This window comes from Pelecanus crispus, chromosome 1 (assembly GCF_030463565.1).
Source record: "Pelecanus crispus isolate bPelCri1 chromosome 1, bPelCri1.pri, whole genome shotgun sequence".
Lineage (NCBI taxonomy): Eukaryota > Metazoa > Chordata > Aves > Pelecaniformes > Pelecanidae > Pelecanus > Pelecanus crispus.
Window position 1 is genome coordinate 127,032,098 of NC_134643.1, and position 21,831 is coordinate 127,053,928.

Here is a 21,831-nt window from a genome sequence, read left to right on the forward strand (position 1 = left end):
AGCAAATGGCCTAAAACCCCATATATCTTCACCTGGGTTAACACAAAGAAATATGCTATTATTGTGATTATATATATTTTTAAACTGTTGGCATGCATGTTAATGGCATAAGTTGGGCAATGAAAATCCTCCTTTACAGAATGACTTTTGTGTTCTGCCTATATCTAAGACACCACAGGGAGGGGCATAACAGAAATCAGAAGAAAGGTTTGCAGCTTAGTGAGCCCGGGCTGGGTCTGCCCATAAGTGACTGTCATTGATCTGGGGGTCAATGTGGCTTCTTGCTGGGAAGAGTTCACTTGCTTTCTACATTTTACGTTCAATTTCTCTTTAACATAAAGGCAGACCACAATGGATACTTACCATACAGTCTTTTTATGGAAATAGAAGGAGTTCAAAGGGAATTTCCAGGGGTGTTTTCAGAAATACGAAATCACAACTCCGTGAACTCAGGGAGCAGTGCCCTCATCACCAGACTGCTGCTGCTAAGACTAAAACACGAGCCATGCTGCGGCTGTGAAAATGTTATGATAACAAACAGTGAACATTAAAACTCTGGTTCTGTCAAGTTGAAATTCCCCATTTCATTCCAGGTTTTGTGTCAGCTTTGCAATAACGCTTCCCTCTTCTTTTTAACAACATGCCATTTCTGGAAGTGCTGTTTCCATTGCACTGCAGTTTCTTTAGTCAGGGTGAAAGGTATTGAGGTCCTCTGAGAGCAATGTTTGTATCCACAGAACAACGTGGAGGTTGACAGTTCATGCAGGTTTGCTGTTCTCTCTTCATTTTGACCCGACATGTTGTAGTGAGAATGCAGTTCCAATTCCGCCAGTGCTTTCTTGCAGCAGTGGTGGATGACAGTAGTGATGCAGATACTGATTTAGAAGCATACAGACTGCATCCAAAACCACATTTCAAGCAGATTAGCAGCACTTGATCAGATGATAAGATCAATTTTAGCTGATACTGAAAAGCTCTGACAATATTATCCATTATACAGCCTACCTTGTCCCTGGCAATTCTAAAATTGACAACTTTCATCCCAAGATTTTTACAAAGGGCAAGTGCAAAACGATCAGGCATTTTCCAACCTAACAACACAAGGCTGTTATATTAAAATGGCTTGTAAAACAGGAAACCACAGCAGCACTGCAGTTATTTTGTGCCTTGCCTAGCTGGCATCAGTTCATCTGCACCATTGATGTCACTAATAGGTGCAAAGAGCACGGCATCTATATTGTCCTGTCTTCAGAGAAAGGGAGGGAAAATGGGGAAGGTGACTGAGCATGAGTGCCTTGGTGAACTGTACTACATGATGTGAGCTTGGGAGTATTCAATGGCTATTGCACTGCATGGTGCATCATAGATAGAGCAATGATTTTGGCTCTCTAGCCTACTGAAAGGCAGTAAAGAAGCTCCTCTTCCCTTTAAGCCTGTTCAGTAATCTCAGAACTTTTCATTCAAGTTACAACCTGCATGTTGCTCATTTCAGAGCTGTTTACTGCAAGAAAACATCTAAGAATTCAATTTTTTGTTCACAGCCACATGATAAAAGATTTGAATCCAGAGAGTTTTTTCTAACAAGAGTTGAACACATTTGCAAATGCTTGCCAAAATTGTCAGCTGCTTGCTTCCTGCTTGCTTTATGGCTTCAAAGAAAGCTGCTGCTGCCTGTGCAACAGAGCATGGACCTTATATATGAATACTTTCAGGAAAAAAGTCTTTTTGTAGTCTGGTTCTTGGAAGGTAAGTACTAAAATAATAGCTAGCAACCTGATCTGAAGTTGCTCTACTCTTTTACTCATAGTGTCTGCAAAACTTTATTTTGATAACATCCTGGATTGTCAGGTTTTTAGCACTTTTTCTACATGTGAAATTTGTAACTGACAGTAAACATGCGTGCCCATCATGCAGCTTCCAAATGCCTCTTCCATCCAAAAGAGGCTGAATGTGCAACAGTTTTCACTAAGTACAGTTACCAGTACCAAAAAGAAATGGTAAAAAGTAGTCTATGAAGGTACAAAGCTCAGAGCAGGTGTCCAGAAGAGTGCAGTGGGTCCTTCTGTGGGTCTGGAGCGTGATGTGGGTTTTCAGAAGCCCAGCGCACTGCCACTCTCCTTAGATCTGCAGTTCTTCTCTCTGAGAAGCAAAACCAGTTATGCATCTATTCAAATGCTCATGTTGCCACCTATTGAACTCTGAAAGGGAAAGACTTGTTTTTCCCTGCTGTACTAGGATCACCAGAGGAACCACAGGGCTGCTGGAGCCACTTCTGCCAGCTGAAGTTCTTCAGAAAAACACACCACCTCAACAAAAGAGATGTGGTCCAATTCCCACTGCGTGCACTGTGAACTTGAGCAAATGCCATCAGCCTCTCTCACCACTTTAGTTCGCTGATTCTCAGCCTTGCATGAGCTGAGACAGGAACACAGGGCTCTTAAAGAAATATGGTTATGGGGGATGGAGGAATATATTAGTAATAGTGGTAGATACTGCATGCATGGGACACATGCATACAGGGAGCTTAAGTAGGCTTTGAAGGGGTTTATTTTGTTTCCTCTTAGTTGTTCCATTGGTGGTTTCTTTTTTTTTTTTTTTTTCTTTTTTTCTGGGGTGGGAACCTTTCACATCTGTTCAGATTTAACAGTTGAAGCACAATATTTCTCAGACAGTAATGTATGTAGGTCACTGGTACTCCCCTTAGTGCTATAAACTTTTTGCTTCCTGCCCAGTGGGAGAGCTATTCAAAATGGAGGCAGCAGAAATTCTGTGCACAATATTGGAGAAACATCTTGCTAAATGGCATCAACTCATTTTCACCACTTAGTGGAAAGCAATAAAAAACTTTTCTTTGCACTCACAGGAGAGAGCCTTTAGCAAAATATTTGTATCCCCCTGAAAATCTGAGAGACAGAAGTACTTTATTCAGGTTTCAAAACTGGAAATAGAAGATCAGAAAACACAAATGCCTCCTCTTTGATCATGCCTTGCATCATATGATTAGCCCTGACAGATGAGCTGTTATAAAGCTAATTTCCAGAAAGAGAGCTTTTAAGGGCATGCTGATGGCCAAATTCCTTATCTTGCGATTTTGCATCTCTTAGATCAAAATAGATCTCTTTCCTAACTCCTTTGCTAAGCCTGAGCTACAAGAGTTAATTTTGTTCGAAGGAAGCACAGAAACTTCTGGAGAGATCAAATGAACCCCAGTCCATGGTGAACAACAGCAGGTAAGAGCAGATCAGGGACCGTTATGCCACAATACAGATCTGCCAGGTGCAAGCCATTCCCTTGGTCCCATTCCAAAGGCACACTAGTTCTACTTTTGGTTCGTTTCAGACTCCATTAAAAAGTGTCCATGTTTCTGTGCTGCAGTTGAAAATTCTTTCTAAGAGGATAAATTGATGAATTAATGTTTACATCTGAAGGATGTCCCTGTGAAAAAATATAACCTGTTAGCATTTAGCTAAACAAAGATTTAGCTGTACTTTTTTGCCCTTGATCACTTCTTTATAATGGAGATCTGTGCTTTCACTGGATATGAAGTCTCCATCTGAAATGTCTGGACTTCTGTATCTGCAAATGAATCACAATGATGTATGTATTTGGGGGGAAGAAAAAAAAGGTAATATTAGAGGTCCTAAAGATTTAGAAATGTTATCCTGTCTTCTTTAACTTTGTTGAGTGACAGATAGGCATGTGATAGCATAAATCTTCATGTGCAATATAGGCTGTGAAAACAGCATGTGTCATACAGTATACAGATGGGGGCTGAACTGGAATTGCACACATAACCTTATTTTGGGCATTTTCTTGCCTGTGAATGCTTGATATTGGCACTCTAGGTTTGAGGAGGAAGTCTCACATATTTCACAAACAAGTTGGGGGCAGGAGTGGTTTCATCATGTGCCATCATGGTGGCACAGGCAGCTGTTGGGGCTGGGGGCTGTATTGCTGGTGCTGGAATAGCATCACTGCTATTCATTCACTCAATCTGGCAAACTGGGTGCTGGAATAGCAGCACTGGCACCGCTGTCCATGAGGGCCAGGCTTGAGCAGGATGGGACGTACACTTTGGTGCTTAGGGTGGCTTTGCCATGAAGCTAAGAAAATGACAATTAAGAGCCCATGCATAGGTGTCTACCTGTGAGCTCTGTGTCTAGGCTCCTACCAGGGCAGTGGAGGAGGGTTCACTTGCCTTGCACATGCACTATCTAGTGCCACTTGTGGTGTCTTAGTGCACTTTGCCTGATCTCCAGCAGTTGATCTGGAAGGCCTCAGATCTCCCATAGATCCTCTTATCATATCTAGCTGAACCGTCGCAGGGTATCTGAGACACCCCTATGGGGACGGTGGGTACAACCCAAGGCTAGCTGCAGATCCTCGCCCTTCTGCAGGGGCACCCGTGGTCCAGGCAGGAGAGCCTGGGGTCTCTAAAATGGCTCTAGATGCCTCTGCTTAGGTGACAGATCCCTGCCTGTGAGCCCACCTGAAGCACAACCACTCTCCCTGCTCAGCTGACTGAACCCCACATCTCTCTGGCAGCGCTGGAAGGGTGCTGACAGCAGAGGACCTGGTCTCTGGAGAGTGGGCCATGCTCAGGACAGGTGAAGGTGGCTGCAGGGTCCCCCCACTTCTTTGCCTCTGCTCTCCTCTCCTTCCAGCCAACACTCTCCCCCCTCTTCACTTTCTTTGGCCCACTCAGCTTCCACTCCCCAGACTTTTTTGTAGCAGCCTCACAGCTTCAGGTAAAGTCCCCTAGCAACTCTCTTCTTGCCCCCCATCTCCTTACTCAGCCCTTTCACACCTCTCTGCTCCCTGCTCTGTGCCTCCAGGGCTCCTCCCCAGTCAATCCCATGCTCCTCTCCCCTCTCTACCCCTGCCCAGGTGCTCCCCACATCTCACTAGGACCCCCACACTGTGCTCTGCCCGCTCTGCGCGTGGACCTGCCCCAATCCTCAAACGCACCCTTGGGTCGCACATGTCCGTACAACACAACTCAGCTGTGACAAATACAAGCTAAACCCTGTGTGGCACAGGCGGAGCAAAGCAACAACCAGAGATGGAGAGACAGGGCAAAACCAGACCTCCATCTGTTCGTGTATCCAGTCCAGAAACGAGGTGGTTCGGCTGTAGACACCTGGCTTGTTCTTTTCTGCACAGCCCACTCCAAAGCTAGTGGTCCCCACCAGCTTCCAGATACTCATATCTTCGCATGCTAAAGGGCCCCCACTATCTCCCTGGAGGACAAAGAATTAAAACAAACATCAGTGCTCCAGAAAAGGAAGGGAACGTCTATTTGGGGGAGTAGGGGGAGAGGCATAGTCCAGTAATTCAAAGTCTTCTGTTTCTGCTCTGTTCTGGGTCCTGGGAAAAGCATGTTACGGCAGAAGTTGGAGACTTTTTAGACATGTGCATTAGATTGTATTTTTCTTTCCCCAGTTAGCAGTACAGCATAACAAGCAATGCTGAAGCCTGCTGTTGATTAACATTTAGGTGCTGGGGAGCATGCCTGTCCTGCAGGCTAATCTAATCACTAATCTGCAGTCTCCATGCCATGGTCTTAGTCTCTCACAGCTGCTTCTCTCAAAAAGCTCCTAGCTGTTGAGCTGAGCTGAGCCCAGGGTTGCAACAAGCTTGTACCCCACCTCCTTCCCTGCCTATTCCTGCATGCAGACTTATACACTGCTTTTCTGGCCCTTCCCAGACACTTTGCTAAGCAGATTCAACTCAATGGACTCACATCTGAGTACTGAAAATGCTCAGTTTATTTTGCTGGGGCAGTTTCCTGCCCTATGAGCATCAGAGCCAGCACAACAACAGAAAAAAAGGGGAGTTTAGAACAAGCCTCTCCCTTTGGTGAGTAGGGCTCATTTTGTCACTTGCTGAGCATGCTGCCTTTGGGCAGCTCTCCCAGGCATAGCGACGTGCTGGTGCCAGGTACCTTGCTGGAGGGGTTGTGCGAATAGGCACTTAAATGAAGATCTATACGCCTAATGTCCTTGCTCTGTCTTATCCCATGTGTAATTGGGACTGAGAAAATCTGAAAACATGAAGTTTCTCCCCAGCCCTTGCTCTTCATCCATGACTAGCTAGGTGAGTCCACATTAGTGTGTATGAGGGTGAGACCTGACACCAGGTGGGCACCGTCATGACTCTGACAGTGAATTTGAATCATCACCACCCTGTGTTGTGAAGGATCCTCTGATTCATCGCTGCTATGAGCCCCTCTCCCCCAGAGTCATTACCAGTCCTCTGAGTTACTCAAACACCTCTCCCTTTCTTCCTTCCCCTGCCTCACTCTATTGTTTCCAAAATCGCATGCTTCTGCTTCTCTATTGATATATGCTTTGGCTGCTTTTCACCACGGGGTTTCTACCCCTTGCAGGTCTCCGGAGCTGCTCACAGTGCAGTGCAGTGCAATTCAGTGCATGCAGAGGCTGCAGGCAGGGCAAAGAAAGGATGGAACCATGTTGTAGTACATGCAAGAAATTAAAAAATGTCTTAAGTAAATTTGGCTTCAGAAGTAGCAGATATGGTCCACAGAAGAAATATAAAAAGGGAATTGTAGCATATGAATGCATGCACAGTCAGTGATCGATATACATGGTAAAGAGATTAAATGGCACAAAACCAAATGTTTGCCCAAGAAAAGCCTGGGAGTGCCTTCTGTTAACTTATCACTCATGTTTTTCCATTGCTGCTGTTAATAAGCACAATTGCAGTTTGGAAACTTCCATACCTGGCAGGTGTCTACCCCTCCCTTTAGGAAACCAGCACAAAGCATTGAAGGAGTTATGATCCCACCGTAGACATCCCTGTGATTGCAAATTGCATTAGAAATCAGAGGAACACCTGCATAATTCATGGTGTCAGATGTATCACCTATTAAAAAAAAAAAAAAAAAAAAAACAAAGAAAAAACCTCTTTGTCCTTGAAACTAATCTCTAACTATAAACAGAACATATTTTAGTATATGAAGAATTGGCAAGCAAGGGTGAAAGAAATATGGTTAAAATGACATACAAGTAAGGCAACTAGGTATCTCATCACTTATAGAATCTAGTAACTAGTGACTTTACAGAGCTGTGGATTGTCACAGTACATAACATAATGCTGTACATTATATGTTTCTACTTCAAACTAGACAATCATTGACAGTAATGAACTTAAAAGCTAGTTGGACGCTGTCTTCAGTACTAGTGCCAAAATTTGTTTTGAATTTATCACCTGTTCTGTTAGTCAACAAATCATTTGCCAGCATCTTATTTATTTTATTTTATTCAGAGTCTGAATGGATCATTTCTACAAATGGGAGTATTTGCACACTGTCTGTTGTCAATTTATCGCTGACTTTTTACGTGGTAAACCTTGCTTTCATTTTTTTCCCACCTTTCGCTATTATCTGTAGGTCATGTAACATACTGTTCTTGTTCTCTGAACAACGGGAACATGTTAAATGAGATGAATGAGGAATGATAAAAAGCAATGACCTGAGAATTCAAGCATTTTCACATGAAAGTGATTCAGTATATATTATTGATTAACATGACCTGTGAGTCATGGTAAAAAGAAAAAAGAATTCCCTTTTCTTTGTGACATTATTCACAGATACAATTTCTACATCATCCAGCCTGCCCGAAAATGCATACGTGCTCTCTCTGAAAAAAATGGGTGATCGATTCTTGCATTCATGCTGTGCTTTCTATGCATGAAGTTATAAAGGACACAGCCTGTTTGACTGAGGCTGAGTACAACATTGTGGACAGTGTTGCTGCCTACATGTCATTTTCAACCTTTTCACAGAGTGTACCCATCCATTCCTTGTGATAAGGGTTTGTACAGCACTTCTGCAGTTCAGGGTGTGCATAAAATTTAGGAATATGTCTTATTCCACCACACCAACCCCCCCAGATACTCCAGAAAATTTAATGTTGAACAATGCTCCAACAAAATCCTGTATTTACTGTATGTGAGATGTTTTCATGTAGTGTAATCAACAGCAGACCATTTAAAATACCTCCTTCCACAGTTGCTCCCCATCCTGATACCCAACACATTTTCCCTTCTGGGAACTGTTCACCAAAATTAGGCAGACAAATTGGCTCTATGTGACCTATTTAAAAAAAAGAGAGAGAAGGAAGAGAGAATTGCTTTTAAAATTTAGCAAAAAATTGTATGCCTCAGTAAACTTTAAGGGTTTGGCTTGCAGTGAACTTGTTATGAACACCACCTATGCCCCGCATAAATAGCCTGGCAGTTCTGCAGGTCTTTTGTCTTATGGCAAATGCCATAGGTTTGAAACAATACCTGCACCAGGCCTAATTAGTTTGAAGCACGAAGCAACAGAAGAAGGTGTTGGCAGGCCAATAAACTGAAGAATGAACAAGCAAGAAATGTACCGTGCACGCAGCTGACAGGCAGATCAGAGACCTGATGGCACGCTGCTCAGGCAGAGAAGTGGCCTTGGCTAACCACGGCATGGCTGCACGGCACCTCCTAACAGGTTTTGTGCCACAGCACGTGCAAAGAGCCGTACATGCGCATCTCTGCGCTCTCCTGAAAGGGCAACAAGACCTCTGGGGTGCTCTTTGCTTCCCACCCATCGGCTCATAGAGTTTCAGTGCCTCTGCTCTCTGGGGCACTGAATGCCATGCAATACAGTCAGTGTTGGATGCTTGCAGGGACAAACTGTGACATGTCAAGATGAGGTGGCACTGAGAAAAGGGAGGGAAGATACAAGGTATTACTGGGCCATTCCTGGTGGTTCAGTTCTCCATAGTGCAGTGATCCCAGCTCAAAGCATCAAGCCCCCAGCGTGGAGCACCCAAGCCCCCCGGGCTGCCCCCAGCCCCCCCAGGGCACAGTGGGTATCTTGCTTAGGTGCAGAGCCATTACTGTTCTTGACAGCCTCCCAAACTTATTCCCAAGCAAAAGAAAACAGCACTAGCCGAGATATAAACCAGAACAAAATCAAGCTTAATTTTCATTCAAAGTGGAACTTTAAATTATTTCAAGAGAATTAATTTAGGAACTGACAATTTAGATGCGTCAGACCAAGCCAGCTCCCTTTTTCAGAGAGCTCACAGTGATGAGGAGATATTGGCAGGTGATCATTTAAATTCATACAATATTATTATACATTATTTCATTTCTCTAACTGTGTCAGCTGTAGGTAGCATCCTGCTGAGCAAATAAAAGTAGTTTTAATTTAAAAGCATCATTATATTTGAATTGCCTTTCCTTCTCTTTGAAATTTAAGCTTGATTTTCAGCTTTGGACGCTGCTGGATCTCACAGAAAGGACATGATAAAAATCTCTGTGACCTCCAAGTAAAATGAGGTGGGGCGTTTATTTTAGATAGGAAAAATATTTACAAAGAATAAAGTTAATGCTTGCCTACTATTAAATGCCTTCAGTAAACCAATACCAGGGAATCGGAACACTTTGCAGAGCCCTGTGACCACGTTGTTGCTCTCTGTGTCTGGATACTGAGTACAGAGGAGCTCCTGATACTGAGGCCGGGGGGTTTCTGCTGGTGTAGGCGGAGCAGGGGTCGCTGCCTTGCCACCACAGCAGCAGGCTGGCTACACCCACGCTGCGCATCTCTCATTGCTTTTAGAGGCAGTGGGGTTCCACTCGACTGTCCTGGGTCAGGCACAGGGCACCAACAGAAATTTCCCTGTCTGTACTAGGAAAGCTTTTAGCTAGAAAGGTGAGGAAGTCAAGTGAAAGCTAACAGAAAGAATTACCATTGAGAGCCAGTGGTGCTGCTAGTTTCATCAGTGCTATATCATTTCCCATTGTCTTGGGTTTATAATTTCGATGGTATATAATTTTTTCCACTGAATATGGGTGAACCTGGGTGTCTTGCTGAGTCACAAAACCAACCTGCACACTCCATGAGCTCGGCAAATACAGGCTGAAACAAAGAGGTAGGAGAGAGTGAAAAACCTTCAAGAAAACCCTCAGGTTTCCTAATTGTCTCCTGAGCTTAGGAACGACATAAAACTCTACAGGCAAATAGCAAGTGTCAGCTGTACTTGCTTCCCTGTCTATTAATATTGGCTATGTTTTGCATCTAATTTCAAAAAATATAGAAAGGGTGACTAATCTTAGTAACACACTGCGTCACTGGTATATTATCTGTGCAGCTTTCTACAAATATATGACAGTTTTGCGTTGGCCTACCTGTCTCCTCCTGTATGACCCCACAGCAGCCGATGCTGCTGCCTGGCACACCTGTGCTCAGCCACCTGGCTGGCTCAGCGGCACTTGTGGCAAGGCGTTTTCAAGGGAGAGGCTTTCCTTCTGGAAGGTGCTTCTGCCCCCAGTTCATGAGCAGCCGCATCTTTCAGCCTCCAGCACACGAGCAGCTCCTCTTCTCTTGGCTTCACCCCACCGGGCTAGCAGTGGGTTAGCGGCAGTGCTGGGAAAAGGCTCCAGGGATGTGGGTTGTGTTGCCAGCTCCCATCCCCGTCAGCCTTTGACCACACCACAACCAACTGGGTTGTGGGGGACAGAGCTAAGGACAGAAGTCCTAAAATTCTTAATTCCTAAGTAATTATTTTTATGGCAACACAGGGCTCTAAATAGGGTCTAGGAGTGGGATTTGTCTGTCCCATCTCTTCTCCCTGCTGGGTGTAAAAGCATCCTACAGGACTTGTTCAGAAGCAGGCATCCATGATGTGGGTGTCTAAAAGTGGTCAGACAAAGCCCATTTTAGCTGTCTAAATGTCTTTGGTGAAAGTGGCCTGGAGTTTGTAAGAGGGAGAAGAGCTCTCCTGCACTATTAGTGGCAAACAAGGCTGCAAAAACAGAAAACTCATTATAAATAAGAGAGGGCTATGTTTATAATTACACAGAGAAGAGGAGTCTAAAATAACTGTTTAGTATCTATTTACAACTCAAAGAGTACTTTGAACAGCATAAAAAGGACCAGTGATTGTGTGGTACAGGGCACTAAGCACACAACAACTCACTAACTAGCACTGATTGATCCTGTCAGCTTGAAAAAGATTGTGTAATTTATTTTGGAGCTCCAGACTACCAGAGCAGCCAAGTACAAATTCCTCCTGAGCTGTTAACTCACGTGCAACGTACAGATTGCGTTACCTAAAATCTAGCCTCAAATGTTGTTCTAAGCTGATTTCCCAGGAAGCTGGGAGTGCCCAGAATATCTGAAAACTGGGGCCCTTGATTTGGACCACTTCTTGGAGAGACTTTTTTTCAATAAAGACTTGCACTCGTGCAAGAAGACAGAGACGGTTTAAATGTTACAGAGCAAACCCATGAAATAAGGATAACCCAATCTCTCCTGCAGTTTATTTTTAAGAGAAAGCATGGTGCATTAGCCCTCCGCTGCAGTGGCCCCACACACAGACCTGCTGCAAGCGGGGTCAGCGGGACACCCTGAGCAAGACAATTTAGGGACTTACTCGTAGACGCAATGGGCAGCTGTGATGATCCAGCGTGGGGTGATGACGGACCCTCCGCAGAGGTGGTGCCCGTGGAACTGCAGGCTGACTTGCCAGGGCCACTGCTGGGGGGAGGACACGTTGCCCCCCACAATCCGTGGCCCATAGCTGGCTCGCGTCCCGCATGCTGCCAGAAAGCCAAGTTTACAGTTCGCAGACGAAACACAGGCATGTTTTCGGTCATCTTCAGCCCCTCTACTCCCAGCCTTGCTGAGCAGGACTGCCCCATCCCCATGGCCCACATCTCGGGCTGTGGCTGCCCCCAGAGGTTTCTCCTCTTCCCCTGCCATCCCTGCAGCATCGTGCCTGGCCAGTGTGGGGGCTGTGGGGCTCACATCTTCTCCCCTGCAGACGTAGTGCTCAGCTGAGCTGTAAACCCCACTGTTCCGCCTTCCTTAAATGCACAGGGTCCCAGGGGCCCACACAGGTAGGCTGAAGCATCTCCTCTCCCCTGGTGATTATTTTGCTGTTGTTTTTTGACTTGGGATGGAATTTCAAAAGTTAAGACAGATTTTCCCTTTGGCCACCAAGATGGCAAAGATTTGGAATTACAGTATTAGTCCATGGACTCAACTCACAATCCTTAAATGTCTACTTCCTACTGCAATTCTCACCAAAACACTCCTGCTCCCTGATACTCCCAATCTGCCCTCCCAGCCAATTCTCACTTTCTGAAATTCCTTTACATTTTATAAAAGAAATATAATTTTTCTTTGGTGTGATATGCTGATGGTATAGTATGCCCTGAGTACACCATTCCTCCCAACTCTTGCCATGCAGTGGATGAAGGCCAGTTTCTGATTTTATTTTCACTCTTCCTGATTCTTACCCAAACATTTTAAGATGATCACGTTGCCAGAAGTGCATTCCTCTCTAAGATGAAAAGACAGTGCGGTATTAGTTCCAATTCACAAACTCTGGAGGTTTTTTTTCAATATTGTGTCATCTTCCTGTACAGCTATGTGCACATAAGTATAAGTAATTCATATACTGAAGGAGGTACAAAGTCATGTACTCATCCAATCTACTTAGGGAATTTAGCTGAAATACTTAAGTTAGGAGCTTAGACACCATCGGGAGCCTGCAGACCATATGTTGCCCTGCTAAAGAGTGGGGAGGCTCTTCCGTGAGGGGAGGCCCATCAGCAATTTTCAACATGTGATCTGTAGTCTCCTTGGATCTATAGCTTGCTTCTCAGTGAAAGGTAACTAAGAAAAACAAGCAATTGTCAAGAGGAAGAAATGGACCATAAAGGGTTCATAAGCCCACTGGGAAATATCTAGGGATCTGTAAACTGAAACAAACTGCTTCACAATGAAAAAAGATAAGTGCCTGGTGTCTATTCATTTGCAAAAAAAGGGATCATGGGACAAATAGGCTTTTAAAATAGCTCATTTTAAAGCCTTTGTTGATTTTAATGGGCCTTGGATCAGGCTCTTAATTTGTATTCCAGCAAGACTGCTACTGAACCTTGGTCTATGATACATAACAATACCAACCACTTATGAAGTACTACATGCCTGAAAAAATAGGCAACAATCTCAAACTATTAGTAATTCTTCTGTTGGTTGCTCTCTTTCTGTTAGGATGAACAAGCTGAGGTATACCTGAGGTTTGTTGCATTGTGCAGGGATGTCACTTGATCAGCTGATAACCAGTGGCTGAGGGATACGAAATGTCTTTGAAACTGTTTTTCGACTGCAGCCACGGGCAGGTAACCTGAACTCACATAACTGCAAATAAACCATAAACACAGCTTCCTCAGACAGCATTTCAGTAATCTGTTTAAATAATTCAGTGGTTCTGCTAATGAAAACCCAGTGTAGCAACCACAATAATCAGATTCTGACACTTGATAAAGTTATCCTATCCTCCCCAAGAAACATTTCTTATAACATGCATGTATTTTTGCCATAATCATGTGTGGAAGTCACACATGCTGAGAGGCATTTAAGTAAGTAAATTTTAGTTCTAATATTGCAATAAAGCTTTTATTGTAACTGGATGGCACATTTCCTGAAGCACTAACAAGCTCATTGTCTCTTTTTTCTAGAGTTATGTTTTGCAGCAGGGAGGATGAATAATTTGTAATTTTTTCTTGTCTTTTTTGTTGAACAACTGAAATGTATTTTATCCTAAAAGCAACAAGAATTTATTCAAAGAAGCTTTATACTGCTAACTATAATGTGCAGAAATCAGAATGACACCATTGTAAGAAATAACAGAGCGTCATTGCAAGTCACAACTCCAGACTCTTTCTCAATTGTGTGAAAGTTTGTGAAAGAAATGGTGCTTTTTCAGGAATGGGATCAATCCAGCAAGAACCACCTTGCCAGGTTCTTCTTTAATTATGAGTTGTGAGTTAATTCCTAACACATATCATGACATGAATTGTATATACAGTTTTCCTGCAAAGGAAGTAAAATAAATGGAAAATGCTCATATGGTATTTAGTGCCTCTGACAGGCTGTAAGCTATTAGAGAGACAAGCAGGATTCAGATACCTGCACCCCACAGGGAAGATTTAACCAAACCATTGTATTTAGCTGTCATCCAGGATTTACAGCAGTAATAAATGGTATTTGCAGTGCACAAGTATTCAGGACTATTTCCCACATCATCCCAAATCTCCTCAACCATATAATTCACAAAGATGGATTGTTAAGTCCTTTTTTCCTTTAAAGCACAGACTAATAGAAGGCTTCATTAGAAGGATTGAAAACCTCGGAGTTTGTTCAAAATGCCAAATACAGTTTCTTCCATTTTGTGTTCATACCTTGAGAAACCCAAGTGTTTGCAGGTAGTATTTCCATACTCTTCTTTCCAGTCATCAGAGCAGACCGTTCGCCAGGATCCAGAAGTGAACACTTGCAGCACTGCTTTCTTGCCACTCAACCTGACTTTGAGATTCAGGAGAAGAAAAGCCTGAGTGAGTTGTGAAGAAGAACCACTGGGTACACAACAGGAACACAACAGTGTCAATGCACCACTGTGGCACCCACATTTCTTGGCTCACTGAGTTTTTACTACTTGTCTTTTTCATCACTTGGATCCTTTGACACAATTTTTCTGTGCCTTTTTTTCCCCCTTAAGGAAGGGAACCAAGGTACACTGAGCTAGAACAGCCAGGAGAAAGAAGTCTATGCTCATGGGAATGGATGCTAGCTATAATACAGATGGAGAAGGCTGCCTTGCCCTCTAGTGAGCCTAAGCAAGTCTTGCTGATTGCAGTGAGTTGGACCTGCAGATGCTTGGCACAGAGGAAACCTACAATCAAGATAAGTCACGAAAGGTGGCTGGAACCTCCTGCACTGCACAGCACAGTCAGAGAGGTGGATGCACTTGCACCCAGCTGCCTCTGGGCTCCCATGGAGTTTCCTACCTAATTCCCTCTGCTGAAATGGGGCTGGTGTGTCTGGACTGATGAGCGATGCGCAGGTTGGGAGCTGCCCCTCCCCATGCCAATCTGGCTCTGCTCAGCACAGCACTTCCCCATGGGCAGCTTTTCATGCCAGCCCAGCTGCAGGGCTGAGCCACCCCACAGACCTAGCACTGCTGCAAACTGTGCTGCCTCCGGCCAAGAGACCGACAGGGAAATACTGCAGGAGGCCCAGGTACAGAGCCATCACCCACAGTCCATCCTGCATGTTGCCATGTCCTCCTCACCCCACAGTCCATCCTGCACATTGCCATGTCCTCCTCACCCCTGAAGCCCGCACCACAGCCCCAGATAAGCAGGAGGCACCTGGACCGTGGAAAGGGCACATCTACATGGTCTTCCCAGGGAGAAGGGAGGCCACACACATGATCACTGCCAGGCAGGGGTTTCCCACTTAAGGAACTGCCCATGGGCCAGTGTCATGGCATTGCAAAGGCAGACAAGAAAAGCAGACATATTGCCCACAGGTTCCACAGAGGCCTGAAGCCTTCTTGGGGAAAACACACTAAAGTTTGAAAGCATTGTGCGGGGTTAGCTGGGGCCAGAAGCTCATGGTTCTTGTCATTCCTTGTATTGCACAGATGGAAAGCTGTGCTGCCTCCTTATCTGTAGGTACAGGAGTCAGAATTACAAGTGCACTGATCTAAAAATCAGTTATTCTGTTTACTAATATTAGAGTCCTTTCCCTCCAGTGGTTGCAAACACCATGCTTATCTTCCATAGCACAGGATAGGGAGGGACCATTTAAAATGGCCCTGTGATGCCCAAAACCATTACAGAGAGAAACTCGGACACGGGGGCATACATTTCACACATGAAGCAGTAAACTCCACAGTACTAAATGCACAAAAGGCAGTGCTGATCTCTCCCATTCCCACGTCCCTTAAGATAATAACAGGCTTTTGCAATCTTCAAAACCAACAGAGTGCAACTGTGTGCCAGTTGAATACAGAGCATGCTGTATATACACACCATAATGTAGTGATGGTATACCTTGCAGGCAGAGCAAATGCTAGCAGTCAAAAAGCATCTAGACTTCTAATGGAGAAACATGCCTGATATGGCAGTAGCAATATTCAGCAATCATCACATGTACCTTAAGAGCAGTTTGATTTCTCATAAACTGTAAATCAATACCTCAGAGAGATTGTTCCTCTCCCAAACTCTTTACGACAGGTATTTCTTGTTAATGTGCCAGATGACACAGGAGGAGGAAGGAGGGATTTATAATCAAATTTAAATTACCACATCCGTACTCATCCTCCCTTTCTTTACAGTTGAAGACACCATTGCACCTGGCTGATTTCTGGATACACTTAGAGGATGACTGGCAGCGAAACTTCCCAATGCAGTTGTACTGGACTAACAAGAATGAAAGAAAACAGGGTGATGAAAACACATTTGGATATTAATTTAACACTTCTGACTTCTATTATCTGGCCAGATTTCTATCTTGCTAAGGAAAAGACAACTCCCGTACTCTAGGAACTTTTGAAATACAACCTGCAGGTTGCTACATGGTGCTGCTAAACTCATCCATTAGTAATGACTTGTAGGATGAGTCAGCCTTGCTGTCTGTGCTGGCTCCTTCCCAGCTCCCTCTACCCAGTTTTTGTTGCACTCCAGGGTGGGTTTCTGCCTGGTGCTTCAGTCCCTCAGCAGCAAAACAAGGAGACCCTTGCAAAATATGGCCAGTGCATTCTCTTCCCGAGGGGATGCCTCAACTTCCCACAAGCTTAACCCTGTTGCAGGTATGAGGGCACTATTCTAGCATCGGCATATTTGGCACCTAGACCTGGACAGGTCACACTTTCCAGTTGCAACTAAACTCATTCTGCATTTTCTTTTCCTCTGTAGAAGTTGTTTGTGATAGGGGGAAGTTCTTTAATTCTTTGAATACAAACTTAGAGAAGCAAATTACAGGACAAAAATATGGTGCATGCTAACCTGAAGCCTCCCCCAGTTTCTAAACTCTTAGCTCACCACCTGAGAGGAATCGGTGAAGTTTTACTAGAGAAAGGTTTCCTGGAGCTGCGGGTTCCCCAGTGTTGTAAATATTACACCAATCCTCTCAATGAGTGCCAGATCAATTTTACCCCTACATGTAAATAAAATTTAAAGCCATCACATCAACAACATTTTTTACTTCAGCACACAAGCCACAGTAGCAGTTTATATTCCATTCTAAGTAAAAGGCTCATGAAAAATTAAGCATTTGAATGGTTAAGCGAGAACGTAATGAATAACTAATTGTACTCACCACCCAGGCCAATGGCAACTGCTAGGATTACTGCAAGGAATAAACCACAGATATATGGAAAGTATTTTAGGGAGATAAAAACATGGCACATCGAAGGTGGTTCGATATCTCCTAGAAACCAAACAGAGAGAACAGCTTCTGTGAAGTAAAACCAGCTTAAGTTTGCAATGAAAAAGAGTTATCTGACATTAAACTAGATGGCAGTAGTAACCCCTGCATACACTTTGTGAACTGACCTGACCCAGAGGGGTTCGGATCCCCCGGCTCAGGGGCTGAGAAGGCTCCAAGTGATTTGGGGCTGGCTGGTGCTTTCAGACACACCTTCAGCATTTGCCTCACAAGGGGTCTGAACTGTGCCCTTACAGAGCACCTGGCCTGTCCTCAATGCAATCAAGAATATGAGCTCTGAATTTTCATTTTCATGGGCTACATCACACTGTGAGCTTTAGAAGTATATGAGCACCTCTCCTGAAAACATGAGTACCAGAATAAAAATATAGTTCAGACCTGTTTTTTTGTGTAATCAAATCTGTGTGCAGGGTACAGGTATACTCTCTGAAGACTTCAGAAACCTCAAGTGGACTAATAAATTCTTTCAGTGAAAGTAGCAAAGAATGAACTAGCTTGAGTCTCCTTCTTACAGAGTTCCTGTCTGTGATGCCTCCTGACTCTTGCTGATACCAAGCCCGTGGTCCCAGTGCTCCCTCCAGCTGTAACCCCAGCTGGATGCTGCTCCTGCCTTGAGCATTGTGTCTGGGACAACGGAAATCCTGGGATGAGGCCAGAGGCCATGTAGCCCCGCCTCAGGCACTGGGGAGCTGTCCCATATGCAATGCATTCCTCCAGAGTTGGGGTAGCAGAAGCACGGAAACAAGTAAGAGGAGCCTAAGGATTCGAACAGGAGCAGGGATATTGGAAAAAGACAGGACTAGCTAGTAAATAGGTGTTCCAGACGAGAAGGAGGAAAGCCGCTGGTCTTCTTGGACTTGGAAGCAAGGTTAACTGAAAATGATAGAAAGTTAAATGTGCAAAAAACAGGACCCCCAAACTAGTCTTGAAAAATCTGGGAAAACGTGATCTGTTCAAAGTTTTGCTATAAAGACAAGGAGAGAACTGAGCAATGGCTCAAGGCTGAGTTTTGAGATTTCAAGGAAAAAAGATGTATCTAAAGTTAAAATATACATCAGTAGTAATTGCTGAATACATGTCATGAGCTGGACCAGTCCTGCTCACCAACCACCTCCATAGCTGATCTCATCTTAGTGGTATTGCCAGTCTAGAAGACAACAAATTCCACTGAAAATAATGACTGGTTCACTTGTTTCAAATGTATTCTGACATACAAAAGGCAAACTATGGGAAAATAGCACACACAGCTTGGTCATGGGTACACACAGAACTGGCAGAATCTTGTCTTCAATTTTAATTCATGCAACACTTCACCCTCTCGTTCTTCAAGCTTTGAATTTGAGGTTGGCAGACACAATCAGTCAAGGATGAGGAGTGTCTCCCAGGGCTTACAGACTCAAGTAAATCCCAGCCTACACAGACTCTTTCAGCAGCAGCTGAGTAACTGGTTTTGTCAATGGAGTTGGTGTCTGGTATGCCAAAAATCTTAGACAGCTGTAGTAGCTAATGGACTAGAAAATTAAATTGCTCTAACTTCATCCTTGATGCTCAGCCTGACTCCGTTGAAGTTAATCGTTATTTTTGCCATAAAACCTATGGGAAGTAGCAAACATGCATGTTATTCCTCCAAGGTTGCTGTATTGTACATCCATTTTTTTAATGGATCAATTTCCAGGTTGGTAAAATTCAAATGAGCCATTCAAAAATGTGTCTGAAAAGTGTGGGCAAAAATTTGCTATGTGGCTGAGGTGTGTGAATAATCTGGCTGTGAAAAATGCTTGCATATGCAAGCAAACCTCACGTTTGTGTATGCTGGCAAACCTCACAGCTGGAGGAGTGAGGTTTTCTTCTTCCTCTAAGTGATTGCTTTCTCTGACTGAGTGGGCAAGTATAGTTTTGCAAGGCTAGAGACCTACATCAGCCATTTAGGTTACAAAAGTCAAAAAGCTGTGCAGTATCCGTACCAGATCCATCTGCACTGGGGTCCACTCTTGCTTGTGGTATGAAGAAAAATCTTTTGAAGGAAAACTGAATTTCTGGTACTGGCGGTTCATCTTCTGTAACAGAGATGATTTCAAGACTTCCAGTAGTGGGATTTGTCTCTTGTACCTGACTCAACAGGAGAAAAAAGAAAAAAGAAAAAAAAAAAAGAATATAATAACCTTGTAAAATGTTATCATAGAATCATAGAATAGTTTGGGTTGAAAGGGACCTTTAGAGGTCATCTAGTCCAATCCCTCTGCAATAAGCAGGGACATCTTCAACTAGATCAGGTTGCTCAGAGCCCCATCCACCCTGACCTTGAATGTTTCCAGGGATTGGGCATCTACCACCTCTCTGGGCAACCTGTTCCAGTGTTTTACCACCCTCACTGTGGTAATTTGTAAAAAAATTTCTTCCTTATATCTAGTCTGAATCTACCCTCTTTGAGTTTAAAACCATTACACCTTGTCCTATTGCAACAGGCCCTGCTAAAAAGTCTGTTCCCATCTTTCTTATAAGCCCCCTTCAAGTATTGAAGGCCCACAATAAGGTCTTGCCGGAGCCTTCTCCAGGCTGAATAACCCCAACTCTCTCAGCCTTTCCTCATAGCAGAGGTGTTCCAGCCCTGGGATCATTTTTGTGGCCCTCCTCTGGACCTGCTCCAACAGGTCCATGTCCTTCTTGTGCTGAGGGCTCCAGAGCTGGACACAGTACATTATGTACTTAATGTTCATGAGAGGAGCTCTTATTAATTTACCAGCCAACTGCTGAAGTTAATTTTTGTTCAAATTTGTCTAAGCACCATAGCTACCTTTAATAACTCACACTGTGGGTGTGAATTCATCCCCTGCTCTCTAATTGCAATAGGAAACAAGAGAAAGACTAAAAAGCGTATGACACCTGCACAGCACCTGACAGGATCCTCATGCAGGGGCCCACTGAATTTTACTCCAGAACCTTTGATCGTTTTCTACACAGTGAAAAACAATTAAAATGGGCTACACTAGAATTCAGGGTAAATAGATTAGAAATGCTAGTTGCTGACTCTGCTTCCACACACTGTCACTGGCAAAAGGAATCAGATTTTTGAACTCATAGTGGTGTGAAATAGGTCCAGGATTGTTAAAGACAGTGGAGCTGGTAAGCTGTAAAAGCAGGGTAAGTGTTTGCAGAATGCTTACAATGACACATTTTAGGCAAAGAATATGTGTTTTGTCTGTGACACTATATCTTTAAGTCACCTGGAATATCTTTTCACCTTACAGCAAACAACTACAATAAGGTTTCTACTCTTTCATTTGATACAATTTCATGTACATTTCAATGAACATAAATTAAATTTTATATAGAATCTGCTAGCTTTAAGGCAGAGAAAAGGACAGCCTGCTGTGCATGATTTTTAAATATTTTTAAAAAAGCCTTCTAACTGGTGCATAAGTTGTCCCTCAGGAAACAAAACAGCATTGTGAACCATACTACACGAAAGCTAAACACTGATGTGTCATTTATCTAGAGGATATCACATGCTCCCAAAGCTTCACTCACCTCTTCCTGAGAAGTCATAGTTAAAAGCAAAACTGTTTTCTTTCTTCATTATCAAAAGAAGCCAAAAGGAAATTCTGAGACTAAGCCAGTCTGCTCTGGAAAGGTTTTCACTGAGCTACCCGTGGCTGCCCATTCGGTCATCTGCTGCATACGGCATTACGGCAGCAGCCTGTGTAATTCAACCTGGTGAGGGGTATCGGGTAGCCCCTGATGGCATGGCTACGGAAAGGGGAAGATAAAAATTCAGCACACATTTTAATTAGCCTAAGAGCGTCAGGTAATATCATAGTATTTGCAAACCTTTCTGTAACCCCTCAGCAAAGGAGCACCGCAAACTGCACAGGCTCACGCTTGCTCATCTTTTATCAAAATTCGTGCAGCTGAGGAGTCTGCCAATAGCTGTGGGTGGCAGAAGGCAGAAGCCCCAGGTTCTTCATCTCTTCAGCACACAAGGCCTGTAGGCCCACCTTGCTCTTCCTTCACTTGGTTGAGCCTTTGCTGTGTGCTTGCAGAAAAGAGCACACTTAAAGAGGGTTTTTGAAAAAGTCCCATGCTTTAGTTTTCCATTACTTTTATAATTAAATATTGCACAATATTTTGGAAGTACTTTGCAAGCAGTTATCTCGTGTTTCTGAAGTCTCAAGTAATTTGTACTCTGGGATTTAGGAAATGAAAATCTATGCTCAGCCTCATAAAACACTCAAGAGTAGTAATAATTTGGCTTTTTTTTTTTTTTACTGAGAAGAGAGATTGATGACAGAGGGGAGGGTAGAGGGAAGAAGAAGGAGGACAGATGAAGCAAAAAGCCACAGCAGTGTAAGTGAAATGAGGGTCCTGAGAGGCCAGGGAAGAAATGAAGGCTTTCCATGACAAAACCCACATCCCTGGGACATAGCTGCAATGAGGGAAGCTGTTCAGTCCCTTTGCTGTGCATGATGGAAAGTGGCACTTCCAAAGGAGAGGATGCCATGTCACGATCCTGTTAACTGTTCACATCT

The 21,831-nt window shown here is 43.9% G+C and overlaps 1 protein-coding gene across 1 annotated transcript; it reads right to left on the reverse strand.

Moving 5' to 3' along the window:
• Positions 1 to 2,118: 2,118 nt before the first annotated feature.
• TMPRSS3 (transmembrane serine protease 3) lies at positions 2,119 to 20,851 on the reverse strand. Its single transcript, XM_009488890.2, has 13 exons — positions 20,834 to 20,851; positions 19,270 to 19,414; positions 17,177 to 17,287; positions 16,162 to 16,278; positions 14,254 to 14,377; positions 13,085 to 13,210; positions 12,307 to 12,350; positions 11,439 to 11,604; positions 9,753 to 9,922; positions 8,021 to 8,116; positions 6,743 to 6,885; positions 5,088 to 5,240; positions 2,119 to 2,139 (listed from the first exon to the last, which is right to left on the reverse strand). The coding sequence occupies exons 1-13, from the start codon at positions 20,849 to 20,851 to the stop codon at positions 2,119 to 2,121; spliced, it is 1,434 nt and encodes a 477-aa protein (XP_009487165.1).
• Between the last annotated feature and the right edge of the window lie 980 nt (positions 20,852 to 21,831).

Bases quoted from the DNA above. Each gene is read 5' to 3' on its own strand.
- TMPRSS3 (XM_009488890.2), bottom strand. The intron at 16,279-17,176 runs GTGAGTACAATT...CATTCTTGTTAG, and splicing joins AGTTGCCATTGGCCTGGGTG to TCCAGTACAACTGCATTGGG. The intron at 14,378-16,161 runs GTAATTTAAATT...TGAATCTCAAAG, and splicing joins GGAGGATGAGTACGGATGTG to TCAGGTTGAGTGGCAAGAAA.